Source organism: Gastrolobium bilobum, unplaced genomic scaffold (assembly GCF_033153095.1).
Source record: "Gastrolobium bilobum isolate Gb01-03AN ecotype WA unplaced genomic scaffold, APGP_CSIRO_Gbil_v1 utg2831, whole genome shotgun sequence".
Classification (NCBI taxonomy): Eukaryota; Viridiplantae; Streptophyta; class Magnoliopsida; order Fabales; family Fabaceae; genus Gastrolobium; species Gastrolobium bilobum.
The window spans coordinates 308,413-324,458 of record NW_026899212.1 but is presented as its reverse complement, the minus strand read 5'-3'; the positions used below and the strand labels follow the sequence as shown (position 1 = coordinate 324,458).

The 16,046-nt window shown below is 31.7% G+C and overlaps 1 protein-coding gene across 1 annotated transcript; it reads left to right on the top strand.

The window, feature by feature from the left end:
- Window positions 1–12,977: 12,977 nt before the first annotated feature.
- Window positions 12,978–15,347, top strand: LOC133288295 (extensin-like). Its single transcript, XM_061486017.1, has 4 exons — window positions 12,978–13,258; window positions 13,316–13,423; window positions 13,781–14,741; window positions 14,997–15,347. The coding sequence occupies exons 1-3, from the start codon at window positions 13,007–13,009 to the stop codon at window positions 14,711–14,713; spliced, it is 1,293 nt and encodes a 430-aa protein (XP_061342001.1). The 5' UTR covers window positions 12,978–13,006; the 3' UTR covers window positions 14,714–14,741; window positions 14,997–15,347.
- Window positions 15,348–16,046: the final 699 nt, after the last annotated feature.

The window sequence follows — 16,046 nt, the reverse complement described above, 5'->3', positions numbered from 1 at the left end:
GGTCGTTTGATGGACGGAAATCAACGTTTAAGATTAAGTGTAAGAGTAACACTGGTGTAAGTTGATCCTGATTTATATATATATATACCGAAAAATATTTCTGCAGTTACTGCATATAAGTTATCTGCATTTACTTTCAAAATGACGTCGTTTTGGGCGTGAAATATTAAAAAATTACAATAATAGAGACTATAATAACTCTAAAATAAATTAAAATTATAAAAACACCATGATTTCTGTCCTAAAATAACGTCGTATTGAGCTTACTGCAGATAACTTATCTGCAGTAACTGCAGAAAAAGCGAACCCATATATATATATACAGGGGCGGACCCAGTAGGGGGCTAGGGTGGGCCCCCGCCCCCCCTCTAAAATTTGGAATTTTTTTTAATAATATATGTAAAAAAATGTGATAATGAAATTATCGTGTTGTACATATTTTTTCCTTCAGTTCCCCATGCTTCTACTCACACTCTTACCCATATTTTTCTTTGAGAACATCATATCATCCTCTCTCTCCTTTTCGTGTTTCGTCCATCACCAACCTCCTTCTTCAGCCTTTCGATTTTGGCTGTGTAAATTCTAGAGCCAGGCAGAATCAACTTCCACCTTCTTAAAATCATTGCTTGTATGTATAGTCATAGACTATATTTGATTACATATATTGAAAAAGATTATTTTGAATTTTAGCACGGATTCAATATATATGAGTTTAATAATATGAAAACACGTAGAGCAAGAATAAGTGAAGTGATGTTAATTCTTGTAATAGATTTTTTTCAATTTTTTGTATATTAAATTTGTATTTTATTTCAAGTACTTTTATTTATGATATATTATTTTTTATTTTCGTCCCCTTTTATTAAAATTTCTGTGTCTGCCACTATATATATATATATATATATATATATATATATATATATATATATATGGCTTATCATTTTTCAAGTTGCTTGAGATAACTTTATCTCCGCCTACTAAATCATACCCTTACAAAGATGGATCAATGGTGATAAATGAATAGTGAGAAAAGAGGAATCATAATAATTCAAAGGTGAATCAATTAATATACGGAAATAAATAAATAAAATGACGTAATTTTGAAATAACCAGAGATAAATATATCTGAAGCAGCTTGAAAAATATTTTTTTCATATATATATATATATATATATATATACGAAAAATCCAAAATTCAGTCACTGGACTGTCGAGTGAGTGAATTTTGACTATATTCTCCCGCGAGAATATAATGCAAAAACATTACAAATGTGTTCTGGAGATGTTCTCCCGGGATAACATAGGCAAAAATTTTTGTGCACTATATTCTCGCGGGAAAATATAGTGCACTAGACCTAATTTACATCAAGTCACTTGATACTCACTAAATCCATATATATATATATATATATATATATATATAATATATATATTTTGCTTTACCGCTGCACTAAATACTTTTTATATTTAATTATATGTTTTACAGTTTTAGTATGAATAAAAAAACCTTAAACTCTTTAAACATGTAAATTTAAATTTGTTCTCAAATTCATATGTCTAAAGTACTGTTCAGAAATGCTTTCCCGTACCAATTTTAATTGTGGCCATCGTAGATTTACTACTGCATTTTTACATTTTTTTAATTAAAATATTTTTACCAATATACCAAACGTTTTTGTGTTTTTATAATTTTTTACAAATATTTTTATTACAATTTTATATTTTATAATTTTTTTATTCCCTTACGTTTTTGTGTAAAATCTCATTTTTAAATATACGAGTTTCCTAAAACTCCGGCTTTTGTTCTTTCTAAATCACCGTCGGCTACCTGGCATCCTTCAGAAGAAATTGATGGCAAATGGTAATTTATTTATAGTTTATTCTTAAATTAATTAAAAATATTATTAGATCATTTTCAGGATATAAAATTTAAAATTTTATGTAGTCTATTTGTATGTTTCTTTTTTTTTTTTAAGCAAATAATTTAAGAATGCTTTTTATTGTCGGTTAGGGATTTTTTATTTTGTTTTTATGCATTTGAAAATGCTTTGTGATTTCGAAGCAAATGATTGTTTGCTACAGTGAAAAGATGCAATGTCTCGTAGATGGTTTATGAGTCGGCAGATGGTCCATTTTGCTTCCTTTACGTACAAAGGTAACAGAATAGGTATTGTAAAAGTTAAAGCAATTTAATTGGTCGAGGAAAAAGTATAACGTTTAAACATTGTTCAACAAAAAAATCTATATCCTGTCCACTTAATTTAAGATGTGAGTGAGGTCCATTAAAAATAGAAAAGAAAAGAAAAAACAAAATACGACCCACACTTTATATCATGGGTCTTATAAGAGTTATGATGTAGGAAAAGTGATGGTGAAATGTTATAGAAATTCATTTTGCATGCATTAATTTTTTTTTCTTTAAAAAGTGCGGGCTCCACAAAATATTATGTGTATAGAAAAAAATTTTGTATCATGTTAAAGGACAAAACAAAAACATTTATATTTTTTTTTGGAGGTTTCAAAAACCCTTATATTATATCACGTGTGTAAGGAAAACATTTTTCTCGTGTAATGAGCAAAAATTATAACCCTTACTTTTATGGGTTTAGTGTGTGTATTTTTAAAGAATATAATATTATATTTTTAATAGTTATAATTATGTGTTAGGTATAGTATATAGCTATAATATTAAAATTATATTTTGTTTCATTTTTTATGTCAGCAAGCAAATAATTTTTAAAGAGAGAAAAAAATACAACTATAATATTGTAATTATATATTATCCATAATACATAACAAAAATATTTTTAGCAAATTTTTTTTCTAATAATAGATAACAACTATATATTATTCGTATTGCATAAAAGAACACAGCTTTATATAGTTTTAAGGAAATATTTTTCTCATGTTGCATGAGACAAAAAAAATAGATAGGAGCCACTAAAAAGAGGAGAGAAAAAGAAAAAGAAAATAAATCTCATTCACTTTTTTGTGTATTGCATAATACAAATTGTGTCATGCAATATAAGAAAAACATTTCTCGTAGTTTAAAAGCAAAAACTTTTTCCCTACTTTTATTGTAAAAATATTTTCGATCGTAATCATTTGAAAATATGATACACACCATGTCAAATATCACCTACCATAAAAGTTCCAATGGAAGTTACTTGGTACCATACAGCTGGACTCGTGAACTTTCAATGTTAATTGCTGCATTTTTCTTGAGTTTTAAAAATAGGAGTTGAACTTTAATTCTCATGGCTTTACTCTAAAAGAGAAAAATACTCGGAATGGTATTAAAAAAGCTTCATTTAAAGAATGCATTGCTCCAAATTCAATGTCTATTAAAGGCAGTAGTGCTGGTTTAATCAATCTCTATCGTCCCTTGGCATCTTTCTGCAGTTGGTGGCTGACTTTTCTTCTTCTTCTCTTTCCCTTATTTAAGCACATTGTAAGTCTCAGAAAGTAATCCATAAGAAAGCAAAAATAATGAATCATCCCTGGTACCTTGCCTTGCCTTGCCTGCTTTAACCACAAGCTCAGATAATGTAATTTCCTTCTTACTTGTTGACGAAATTTTAGTGGGGTATTGTATTATTGCTGTTCTGTTTTCATTTTTCCCAATTAAAATGGGGATTCATTACTTCCATCTTTGTCCAAGATACTAGGACACTGTAAGAACTGAGACATCTAATTTCATGGGGAAGATGAGAAGAACTGCAAGCATTGCCAGTGTATACAGGAGTTGACATCTCATGAAATTAACAAATAGAAAAGCAAAAGTGTTTGAAAGGACCTTAAATTGGGATCAGTAATTAAGAAAATTATGCTTTGTCTATCATATAATGCAATTGGCTGGTGAAAAAAGAGAGAGTGAATGCTATTTGCTATTTACTTGATAGTGCATGCACATGATTGCACTCAAAGCTCTGGGGCCAGGGATAACGGGGAAAAAGGGGAAAAGCCAACATATAGATAAAACCCCACTTGTCGCCATGTGCAAAAGCATTGTTTCAAACTCAGCAATTGCATGGCATCTTCAAAGGGATATACCTAATATGATTGCCTTGCCTAACTAATGTTAACATTCAAGAGAGTTGCGTGCATGATGCATAGAATTTGGTTAAAAACAAAGTTACTTTGTGTGTCATTATTTGTTGCTTTTTGTAATTATACAATATTCTTTGTCTGGCATAAATACGATTAACTATACATCACAAGATTGAATACCTTGTAATTTTATTAATGAAGTGCATGGGTATAGAAACCATTGGGACTATTATTGATTTGTTGGCCAAATTTTTATCTTTCAAAATTATAGTACTTAAACATTAATATTAATATATAATGGGTGTCTATAAAATTGAGTTAATACTGTGATTAAGGAGGATTAATTTAAAGCAAATCAAAAGTGGTTATGCATCGGAATTGTGGAGGTGTCAACACGAATAAAGCAGAATTAGGAGCCTTTTTTGAGGAAAATCCTCGGATTCTATGCAAGGGAAGTAGGAGAATCAAACGACGAAGTGGTCCCATGACCAAACAACACCACGCCTTTCATCAAATACGAGAAGGGAACTGTAGCTTTTTAATTTTTTTGGTGTAAAGGGAACTGTAGCTTTCACTATCAAGATTTATGGATTTTGTTTGTGTGTGTTGGCGACTGTTCAAACTCGGGAACCTTCACTACGGACCAAACACTAAAAAACAAAGAAACTGAGGCCTTGATGTGAAGCAACTTTGACTTTAGTTTCTGGATTTTGGATGTGTGTTATGTGACTAGGTGGATGCAAGTAGTGAGTCTAGTGACTCACTCGCATTGTGAAAACTCCATCTGATCAAATTGTAGCCGTCTGATCCACCTTATGGTCGTTATGGTGTAGGCCTAAATGTGCAGTCAGTCTCATGCTATATTTTCTGTGTCGGTAAGTAAGATGATACTTTTTTTTTCACAATAATTATAAAATAAGGATTTTATTTTTATATGGTCCTTATCAATTATGCTCCATTTTTTTACCTGCTGCGTAAGTACAACTTAACAAGTGCTAAATAATGGTAATAATTAATTTTTTAGTACATTTGATGCTCGTCGTACAACCATCAAAATCATCTGTTTTCTTCTGCCCTAGGATCCTAAGTCCTAATCTCTTGCTTTCTTTCGCCATGTTAATTAATTATATACAATCATTAACTTATTATTTAAATATTTTATGATTAGATGATTTTTTTCACAGTGTTAATTATATAAAATGACCAAGCAAATGAGTAATTTCATGCTTGAGAAATCGTCTTGACCGGTTTATAGTGATAAGGAAATAAAACACAAAAAAATAATTTAAAAATAGAAGAAAGAAGTTACCATGTACTTTCATGAGTGGTAATCTAATTTTGTCCGGCTAAATTAAATAAAATTACAATGAGCAATTTGATATTTTAAATTTTAAGCCAATATACAAGGATAAATATATCGAATCACTGAAATACCTTGAATAAATATGAATAATTAAAATTTAAAAAATAAAATAAAATAAGAATGATAAAAAAACTTACCCTCAAAATATGTGAAGTTTATAATCTAAAAGTAAATTGAATGTGTATAGGAACCCGCATGCCATACACATATAATAATAAATTTGGCTAGTAGAGTAATGAGAGATAAGTTTTTCTGCAGATTGTGTTTTTGATTACAACCTGACACTGATATTAAAAAACGAAATCAACGAAGTCAATTAATTCTCCTAAATAGGGTTTTTAGTGGTGCATATATAAGCACTTATCTAATTCAATTGACCATGTGATATACGATATATTTGTACTACTGCATAACGACTTTGTAATAGCATATCATAATTTGACCTGCATGATGTCTACACGTTTAATTATGCTGTATACCCCATCTTGTGGATTGTACACGAATTCAAGTTTTAAGATGCGTGGCCTCTAGTGGATTGTACACCCATCTTGCAGACATCCTGATTGATAATAGTTCAAGTTCACATGCCAACTACCATACTAATTTTTTTATTAATTTTTTTTTTCATTTGAATAGTTATTTTAATCAATTAATCATTCACCCTATATATGTTGACATAATGGTATATATGGGCCAAGGATCATGAATGCCTCACAGAAGTTCCCAATCATGATTTCGATGGACAAAACCCAGAGAATTTCACGAAGCTATAGGTAGATCTAGTGTTTGTTGGTCACTTTGAGGTTTTATCTTGAAATTAAATCTCTTTATTCTAGGCGTTAGTTTCGACTTTCGATATTAGGAATCATTTTATTTCATTTTTTATTCTTATTGCATAGTTTTTAATTTCTACTAAGAATTATGTTTTGACTTAAAAATAATTTATTTTTGTTCAAAACAGATAAAAAATAGCTATAAAAATTAGTAAGTCTTTCTTTAAATTATGTAAGTTTTGAGTTCTACACAATTTTTTTTTCTTTCAAAAGGCCTCCAAGGAAAAACCTTAATCAAATTCTTCTCTGAAGTACTTTTACTCGGCATGTGTTGGAGCTATTAACACATAATTAAGTTTATTTCATTACAAATTCATTTCATTTAAAAATTATTTTTTCTCAGCTTCTATCTGATTTGAGTGAAATACACACACAAATACGTGTATTTCAAATTAAAAAAAAAAATAAGGTTTTAACTTTTAAGATTTTTTTTCTTTTTTTCTTTATAAAAGTAAGATTTCTGTTGTTACTAACACATAAAAGCAAATAGATTCTGTTAAAATTTATTTTTTTTATAATAAGATCATTCATTTTTATATGGATGCGGTGGGTAGAAATATCTTTTAAGTAAATTCTTTTTTATTTTTCTCCTCTCATAAAGATTTTTAAATCTTTTGTTGTCAAATCACTTTCATTTCATTTGTAGGTTAAGGAATTTACCCAACAAGTAAAACACAGCAAGACGTGTAATGATGTAGTTGACGATTGCTCAATTGCTTGTTCTACTATCTCAAATATTTTCTACTACAAAAATGGCCAAAACCAAATTTTATACACTTTGCACCGTTTTTGGATATAATAGAGGGATTCAACACATAATTTAATATAAATTATTTAAATTTCTTATCACTGAATCAATCCTTGTTGCTTTGCACTTTCATTATTATAGAAAAAAAAAAGAGATTAGTAATGACCTACTCCTTCTTAGGGGACGTTTGATAGAAGAAATTTTTTTTATCCGAAAATCATAATTTTTAAAAATATGATGAGAAAATGAGTTTCTCAAAAATTTTATCAAAAAATTATTTGATAAGTCAAAATATTATCAGAAATATAGCTTAAGTTTAGTCTAAATTTTCCATTTTCCTTAGAAAATGAGAATATCATTATCTGGATAGTATTCTTAGGTGATATTTTGTTTACATTTTACGCATAAAGTAAAATTCTGATAAAATCATATTTTTGGAAAAAAAAAATTAGAAATCTTTTATCAAATATAGATAAATTAAATTACCATTATTTCTTTTCCGGAAATCCAAAAATAAACACTGTACTAAACTCCCCCCTACTTAAATGGAAAAGTAATACCAATGGCATTTGCTTGAGACAGGGTGCAAGATGTGTCTCCGATATGGAAAAGGACCTGTGGTCAATGATAATAATGAAAATACGGCATCTATGTGATCATGAGGGTCAATAATTGGGTCAGACAGATGCAGACCTGGATCTGAACTAAACATTTATTTTTTTCTTTTAAATGTTTTCCATTTATCTCTCTGGAATGTCATTGCCTGAGTTGGTGGTACCTTCCTTTTACTATTTTTTTAGTTAGTTAACCGAAATTCTCTCTTTAAACCAAGTTAACTTTTCCGGTATTTTTATAATTTTTTATTTTTTGAACCAGCTATTAAACTATTTTAAAATGCAGGATAGATTATAGATTAGGGACATAGATATTTAAATTTCTTCCAAACATAATATATAAAAATCGAATCGAAGTTATTTTTTTTTCTACTGATTAACTCTCTTGCCATCAACCGAGCTATCACTATTTCTTATCCTTTTTTTTTTTGGATTACATCCGGGTATTCCCACCACCGATAGCCATGAGACTAATCCTTCGCCCCGGATCAGCACACAAAGCGATAAAGAGAAAAATGTGTATTTTTAAAAGGATATAAATTTATGTGCTTTTAAGAAAAAAATAAACACAAAGAAATATGAATTATATTAAAATAATAAAAGTATAGATCTCATCTCTGTGTTTATCTTTCTTTTATAAAAAAATCTAAGTCTGTGTGTTTTAAAAAAAAATACACGTTTTCCCCTTTTACTATATATGCTTTTACTGAGATATGCTTTTACTATTTCTTATTAGGTTCATAATTGATTGCTTATATATGACGGTGAATTATAAAATAAGATTTCTCTTTTTAATGTTAAAAATAAAAGTTTTCTAACACTAAGTTCTGCTTTGCTTAGTCAATCATTTATTAAGATTAACCACCTGTCATTACCAATTGATTAAACTAGAGCAAGTAATGGACTAATTGATTTGTAGTTAGATTGGGTACTTTAAAGTATTTTGGAAGGTAATGTACCTGATGAAGTAAACACGTACTTCGATTTATTATTTTAATTTTTTTTAATACCAATTTAGCATACATTTAGTATAGAACTCGCAGGATATTATATTTTATATCCCTGTTCAAGTAACATTATGTTTTAGGTTATGTTAATAGCGACGTGTTGATACTTTCCTAATGCTTTGCAAAACTATCTCCAATTTTGAAAACATTGAAGCAAAAGTCATATCCCAACCCTTTTTCCCTACTTAGTATACGCAGTAGGGATAAATGTAACTCCCATCAAATTTTACTAAAACAAGAGCATGAAATAAGCTACTATCTCCACTTTTCTTCCCAATTTCTTAATTAATCAAGTTAATTTGCTTCCTTTCTATCTACTTTTTGTGGAACCTTTAACTCTTTAAATTAAAGCAGTGAGTTATCCCCCCTGCTTTTTTCAACCCCATCCCTGCAACTCACACCTTTAATTTGCTGTGTAAATTAAGTTTCGCTTCTTCTTTCTTAAAATATTCAATCGGTTCATTACTTCACAACTAATCTGATTCGGAACGGGTTTAGAATTAAGGTTTTAAACCCCTCTCAAATATGGTACTGGAGAGATTCGAACACATGCTCACACCCTCACCTGCTTAGCAGCTCCCATGCGCCAACTGAGCTACTACTATTTGGTAATTAAGCTTCGCTTTACCTCATACATATTCAGCATTTTTAACTTATTTATTCGATTTTACAATTTTGATAGACTTGAAAGTTTTTAATGGTTGAACTAATTGAATTGAATTTATGTAAAGATAAATAATAATTCCCTTACGTTATGGGTTTGAATCCTAGGTGTACAATTATGATGGAGCCGGTTTTGCTAACAAAGTACAGGTTAACCTTAGAATAATTTATAGGTGCATGACATATTTAGTCTAAAATTTAACCAAACTTAACTTATTTAGACCATATTCAAATCCAATTTTTTAGCCAAAAGCTACATATTGGTTTTACTCTCCACCTCAACTGTTTATTTGACAATGGTAATTTATTGAATTATATTTATTAATTAATTATTAATATTAAATAACCTATGGTTGTCGTATGCATAAAAATTAATCGTTGAGAAAAGAATGAGATTTCTTAATTTTACAACGGAATCAAAAGATCTTACAACGAAATCATGTTGTAGGAAACTTTAACATCATGTCATTCTCACAAAAAATGATGGTCCACCTTATTTTATTTTTTAGCTTTCTTTTTGAGTGGGACCCACATGAAATATATTATAGTAACATGACACTACAAGTTTCCTACAACATGACATATATAAAATCCTATATATATATATATATATATATATATATATATATATATATATATATATATATATACTCAAATTGTTTTAATCAATAAATGAAATTTTTAAACAAGTAACGTTTATTAGTCGTTTCAGTCATTTTGCGCTACTTATTTAATTCAAATTAATAATTTATGGAAGGCGGTTATATTCATTATTATTTTAGGTTTATTATTCTTATTAATGATAGTTAATTTTTTCATTTTTTAACCGTTAATTTTAAATTAATTCAATGATAATTAATCATATAATAAAATGTTAGTAAGTATAAAGACGGAAAAATGGTTCACCGAGTTTTGGTTCCAGAAGATAAGTACTATGAATTAAATAAGTTATCCAACATCTTTTGTTCGATTAACTTAATGCTAGTAAAAGCCCATCCTGCTTGATGTACAAATATGGTCAGCGTTATAAAATATGAAAAATAATACATGAGATCTCAATGAGTTGTTTATTGCATTTAGTTATAAAGATGGAAAAATTTCCTTTCAAACATGAACGCGCTCCATTATCAGTAAATGTCCACACTCTTATTAGTTAATTATTACCGACTGCATGATAATTAGTCAAAATGTTTACTTGTTTGCCTCTAGTAAATTGTTGAGGGTATATTAAAAACAGAAAAATTAATGAGTGATATTTATTTCTCACAAGTCACAATATTTATCACAACGGTTATGCTAAAGAAACAAAGACTTGCTTAATTATTATTGTTTAGAATCTAAAATGTGGTCGTAAATACTCGTGCATTCCGATCCTAGGATACATTTAGCTATATTTTTTAAGACTTTAATTTCCTTTTTTTTTTGGTTGCTGAACTCTTTAGATTGCAAGATTAAGATTAGGATTATATTTCTCAATGGGGTGTATTATTTCAGTGTAATGATGAATCATGAGGTGGCGTTATGGACCAAAATTCAATGGAGAATCTTAGGTGAAGGTAATACGTGAGCACGCGGTGGCTTTGAAGAAAGCTAGGTAACATCTATGTGATTACTGATTAGTAAAGAAATGGCGCATCTTGAGAGAGATTTATAGGTGTAAAGATTTTCCAATGATAAGTGAGAATATGAACCTCAAGCGTGAAATGTGATTGTGTAAGAGAATGCAATCCTCAGTTACCAGAAGTGGTGTAAATAAGTTTGATTGAGTTAGGCTTTTGATCTAAATAGGTTACTTTGGTGTAAAATATTTTAGGTCTGTCCTGACTTGTTAACTTTGTATAAGCTTAAATTATAAGTTTAATTTGATTTATATTTAAAAATAAAAACCTTGACCTATTATCCTATTTAAGCTTTTTAGACATTCAAAAATCAAAAAAATTAATTAAAATAATGATTTATTTATTTTATTTAAAATAAATAATATGATATAAGCTGATCTGTAAGCTTATAAGTTCGGTGTGTAAAAGAAAGTATATGGCCTAATTTTTAAATAATTTTTTTAAAATTCAAACTTATTCTATTTAATTATATATAATAGGTTAAGTCTAATTTGACGTAGGACGAGCCATAGCCACTATTAAGCCAACTAATCTATTTAAATCCCTAATTACTAGAATTAAAGTATCCCGTAATTACTGACTCATTGAACTCGAAGAGTGTGGCCACTCCAAAACAATTGATTTTCAAAAATTATTAATAATATTATTGTTAATAGGAAGACAAACATGATTTATTCTAAATTTTCATGTTTCATTGAAGGGTCCTTTTTTGTCTGTTACTGCAATTCTTTTTTCTGTTATTAATTATAATTATATATTTTGAAGAATACACATAATTATGATAGAAAAATTATTTTTTTCTCTTCTTTACATCAACCAATAACTTTTGAAGATTTTTTTTTTAATATTGTAATTATATAATTCTTAAGATATATAATTATAGGGTTTTATAAGAGTTACGTTGTAGGAAAAGTGATTGTGTTATGTTATAGAGATTCGTTTTGCGTGCCAAAGTTTTTTTTTGCTGCGGGTCCCACAAAATGTTGTGTGTGTAGGAAAATTTTTGTGGTCATGTTAAATGATAAACCCATAATTATAATCGGTAGGAAGATATATATTTTTTTTTTCCAGCGAAGTAGATTTCCCTTCATTGAAAGCTAAAATTAGTTACAAAGGAGTACAAAACACTTGACCCACATTTTCGTACCAGAGTTATATGCTTTAGAGAGTAAAAAATTCAAAAGCTGCTAAGTAAAAGGAGTCATCTCATCGGTCACTCTTGTCTTTATCTGAAAAGGACTAAGGCTAGCTGAAGCAATGCCATGCAAAATGTGCAAGCCGTGGTCTACTGTAGACTCTAGAGTCTTTTAAAATCATAAATTGATTGGATAGAGAAAGTGGGTAAACTGATTAAAAATCATAGAGGCTGCTATAGTATTTCCAAAAAAAAAAAAGTAGAGGCTGCTATAGGCCCTGTATTATAAGCCTTCTTGAAGTAAGATGCGTGAAGAGGATAAATGACAATATAGAAACACAGAATGATTTTTTCACCAAAAAAGAAACACTCAATGATTTAATAAAGATGTCTTTGTTTTTTAATAATTGAATTAATAGGAAGATCGCCTTCAAGGTTGAAATAATTAAAAGCGCAATTTCACAATTAGCCACCATCAAATCTAAATCCTCGTTCTAAACCCCATTTAGGTCATTTATAAAAAAAAAGTCAGAAACACACTTCTTGACATGCTCTTTATTATTAGATAAATTTCCATAAAATTTATCAAATAACATCAAATATTTACAAAGAGTGTATTGTTATTTGAGAGTTTTCCTTTCCATGAAGGTGAATTTTGGAGTATGTAATATTCTCTTAATATTTCTTAACAATTCAGAAAAAGAAATTTAATTGAAAATGCTTTCACTTTCAAGTAATAGTTTTGTATGCTAAATTATTAACTTTTAATTAGAAAACCCAGGCAGGGAACATGAAAGGAGAAAACCTGGTTGGAATTGGAATCTGAATTATGGTATGGTTCAAAACAAACTTACCAAGATGATTAGGTGGTGTTGAATGGGGTAAAAAAGGAATCTATATAAAGGGTAGCACTTGCTTCACTAAGAGCATAAGACTCACTTCGTAGTGAGGTTGAGGAAGTGAAAAAAAAAAACATGGGGTCACTAATGGCCTCTGCTACTCTGACTCTTGTGTTGGCTATAATTTCTCTGAGCTTGCCACCTCAAATCTCAGCAGACAACTACATGTATTCATCTCCTCCACCACCCAAGAAGTACCCTCCGGTGTCTCCTCCTTACCACTACGTTTCACCACCACCACCTCCAGTCTACTCTCCACCTTACTATTATCACTCTCCACCTCCTCCACCAAAGAAGCCTTACTATTACCACTCTCCACCACCACCAGTGTACTCTCCACCTAAACATCCTTACCACTATCCTTCACCACCCCCTCCTAAGAAGCCATCATACAAATACCCATCTCCACCACCACCAAAGGCCCCATACCATTACTCATCTCCACCACCACCACCAAAGAAGCCATACAAGTACTCATCTCCCCCACCTCCAGTGCACGTACTTCCTTATCCTCACCCTCACCCTCACCCTCATCCTCACCCATACCCTCACCCTCACCCTCACCCACCACCTAAAAAGCCATACAAGTACTCATCTCCTCCCCCTCCAGTCCACCCTTACCCTCACCCTCACCCTCACCCACACCCTCACCCACATCCTTACCCACACCCACACCCACACCCACACCCTTACCCAGTTTATCACTCTCCACCACCTCCAAAGAAGCCTTATAAGTATCCATCTCCACCACCTCCGGTACACGTGCACCCATACCCGCATCCTCACCCTTACCCTCATCCTCATCCTCATCCTCATCCATACCCTCACCCTCACCCACCTCCTACGAAGCCTTACAAGTACTCATCTCCTCCACCTCCGGTGCACGTTCTCCCTTACCCTCACCCTCATCCTCATCCTCATCCTCATCCATACCCTCACCCTCACCCTCCCCCATCCCCGAAGAAGCCTTATTACAAATACCAATCTCCTCCACCACCGGTTCCCAAGTTACCTCCCTACATTCCTCACCCAGTTTACCATCATCATCCTCCACCCCCTCCATACAAGTACCCATCTCCTCCACCACCACCATACTATCCACATCCATCTCCAACACCAGCCCCATACAAGTACCCATCTCCTCCACCACCACCATACTATCCACACCCAACTCCAAAACCAACCCCAACCCCATACAAGTACCCTTCTCCTCCACCACCCCCATACAAGTATCCATCTCCAACACCAGCACCATACAAGTACCCTTCACCTCCACCACCCCCATACTATCCACACCCAACTCCAAAACCAACACCAACCCCATACAAGTACCCATCTCCTCCACCACCCCCATACTATCCACACCCAACTCCAAAACCAACCCCAACCCCATACAAGTACCCTTCTCCTCCACCACCCCCATACTATCCACACCCAACTCCAAAACCAACCCCGACCCCATACAAGTACCCTTCTCCTCCACCACCCCCATACAAGTATCCATCTCCAACACCAGCACCATACAAGTACCCTTCTCCTCCACCACCTCCATACTACCCACACCCATCTCCAACACCAACACCAGCACCATACAAGTACCCATCTCCTCCACCGCCCCCATACTATCCACACCCATCTCCAACACCAACACCATACATTCCACACCCAGTTTACCACTCTCATCCACCACCTCCATACAAGAAGCCTTACAAGTACATGTCTCCTCCTCCACCTTCTCACGGTTACGTCTATGCATCACCTCCCCCTCCTTACCACTATTAGATAGCGGTTTAGCATACCTCTCTCTATGGTAAGCTTCATTATACAATCTACATTATCATCTAATCCCAACACATTTTCATCTTCTGAGATCCAACTCGATCGATCTTGCATGTTTTATGTTTCCATTACTGTGTAACTGTAATTAAGGTTTATTAATTAATCAAATAAGAGCATCTTAGTCTGCTTTAACGTTTCACTTAAAAATGATTTTTCTTATTTAGATTTAGTTGAGGACAGATCAATGACTTTGACTGACATATTAATAATATATGCGTGTTGGTAGGATATGAAGAATATGTGCAAATAAAGAAAGCGACGGAGGGAAGAAGCGCTTCATAATACAAGAAAGAGAAGAATGGAAGCAAAGTTTCCGCGTTTTGTCTTCGCAAGAAGTGTTTAATTTCTATGATAGGATTGAATTCGGTCTTTTTCTATGCTCTTTTGTTTTGTTTATGAATTATGTATTTAAACAGTTGTAAAGCGCTGCTATGCTATGGTCCAACTCAAAGGGACACGCACTCCTGTTGATGGATGGTACATGAATGAATGCAATGTAGTTTTCAACCTGCTGTGTTTGCAGGGGTTGTAAAACTAAATTATAAATAATAATAAAATAATTATATTTTCTCTCAAATTTGTGACTCAAATTAAATTGGTTTACAGTACTCCATATTGTTTTGTCTACGTGCACAAACATGTTGTTGTAATTTCCGGGCACGAATAAAGATGGTGACAGAAAGAAACCCGACATTGTACACTTGTTCGCAAGACTTGGTTGAGCTTGACACTTGTTTTTCCGTTATTTTATTTGTATAGATCTATATGTACGCGAGTTACGCGCGTGAATAATTCCTTCTGCTAAAAATAATCTAATTAAAATGGAATTAGATCCAGTCAAATTTCACCGGAGGGTGATCTTGAATTTTTGTATTCATCTCTTTTTACAAAATAAATTCACATGAGATATATACGAAAATAAAAAATTCACATAATTCTTTCACGTGAATTTTAACAACAGAGAATTCATTCCCATTTATAATACATTTTCCTTGTAAGTATTCCCAAAAAAAAAAAAGCATTTCCCCTGTCAGTTGTAAGTCATAAATCAACGAGAATATCTCGTATTAACATTTTACATGATTAAACACTTATTTAATGCATGTGAATGTGAACAGAGAGACATCGATTTCCTAAACTATTAATCTAAGCTTCTTACTGAAACAGAGTTAGGTGACAACTTCCGACCTCCTTTCAATAGGGTCTTAATAGAATGTGTGTCCAATTATTTAATATGCGGTTGATAATCTAAATATATGGTTGTTAGAAAAATATT

Coding starts and splice junctions, on each gene's coding strand:
- LOC133288295 (XM_061486017.1), top strand. CDS start 13,007: ATGGGGTCACTAATGGCCTCTGCTACTCTGACTCTTGTGTTGGCTATA. Junction 13,259..13,315: donor ACCACTCTCCACCACCACCA/GTGTACTCTCCA, acceptor CCTCCTAAGAAG/CCATCATACAAATACCCATC. Junction 13,424..13,780: donor ACTCATCTCCCCCACCTCCA/GTGCACGTACTT, acceptor CCTCCTACGAAG/CCTTACAAGTACTCATCTCC.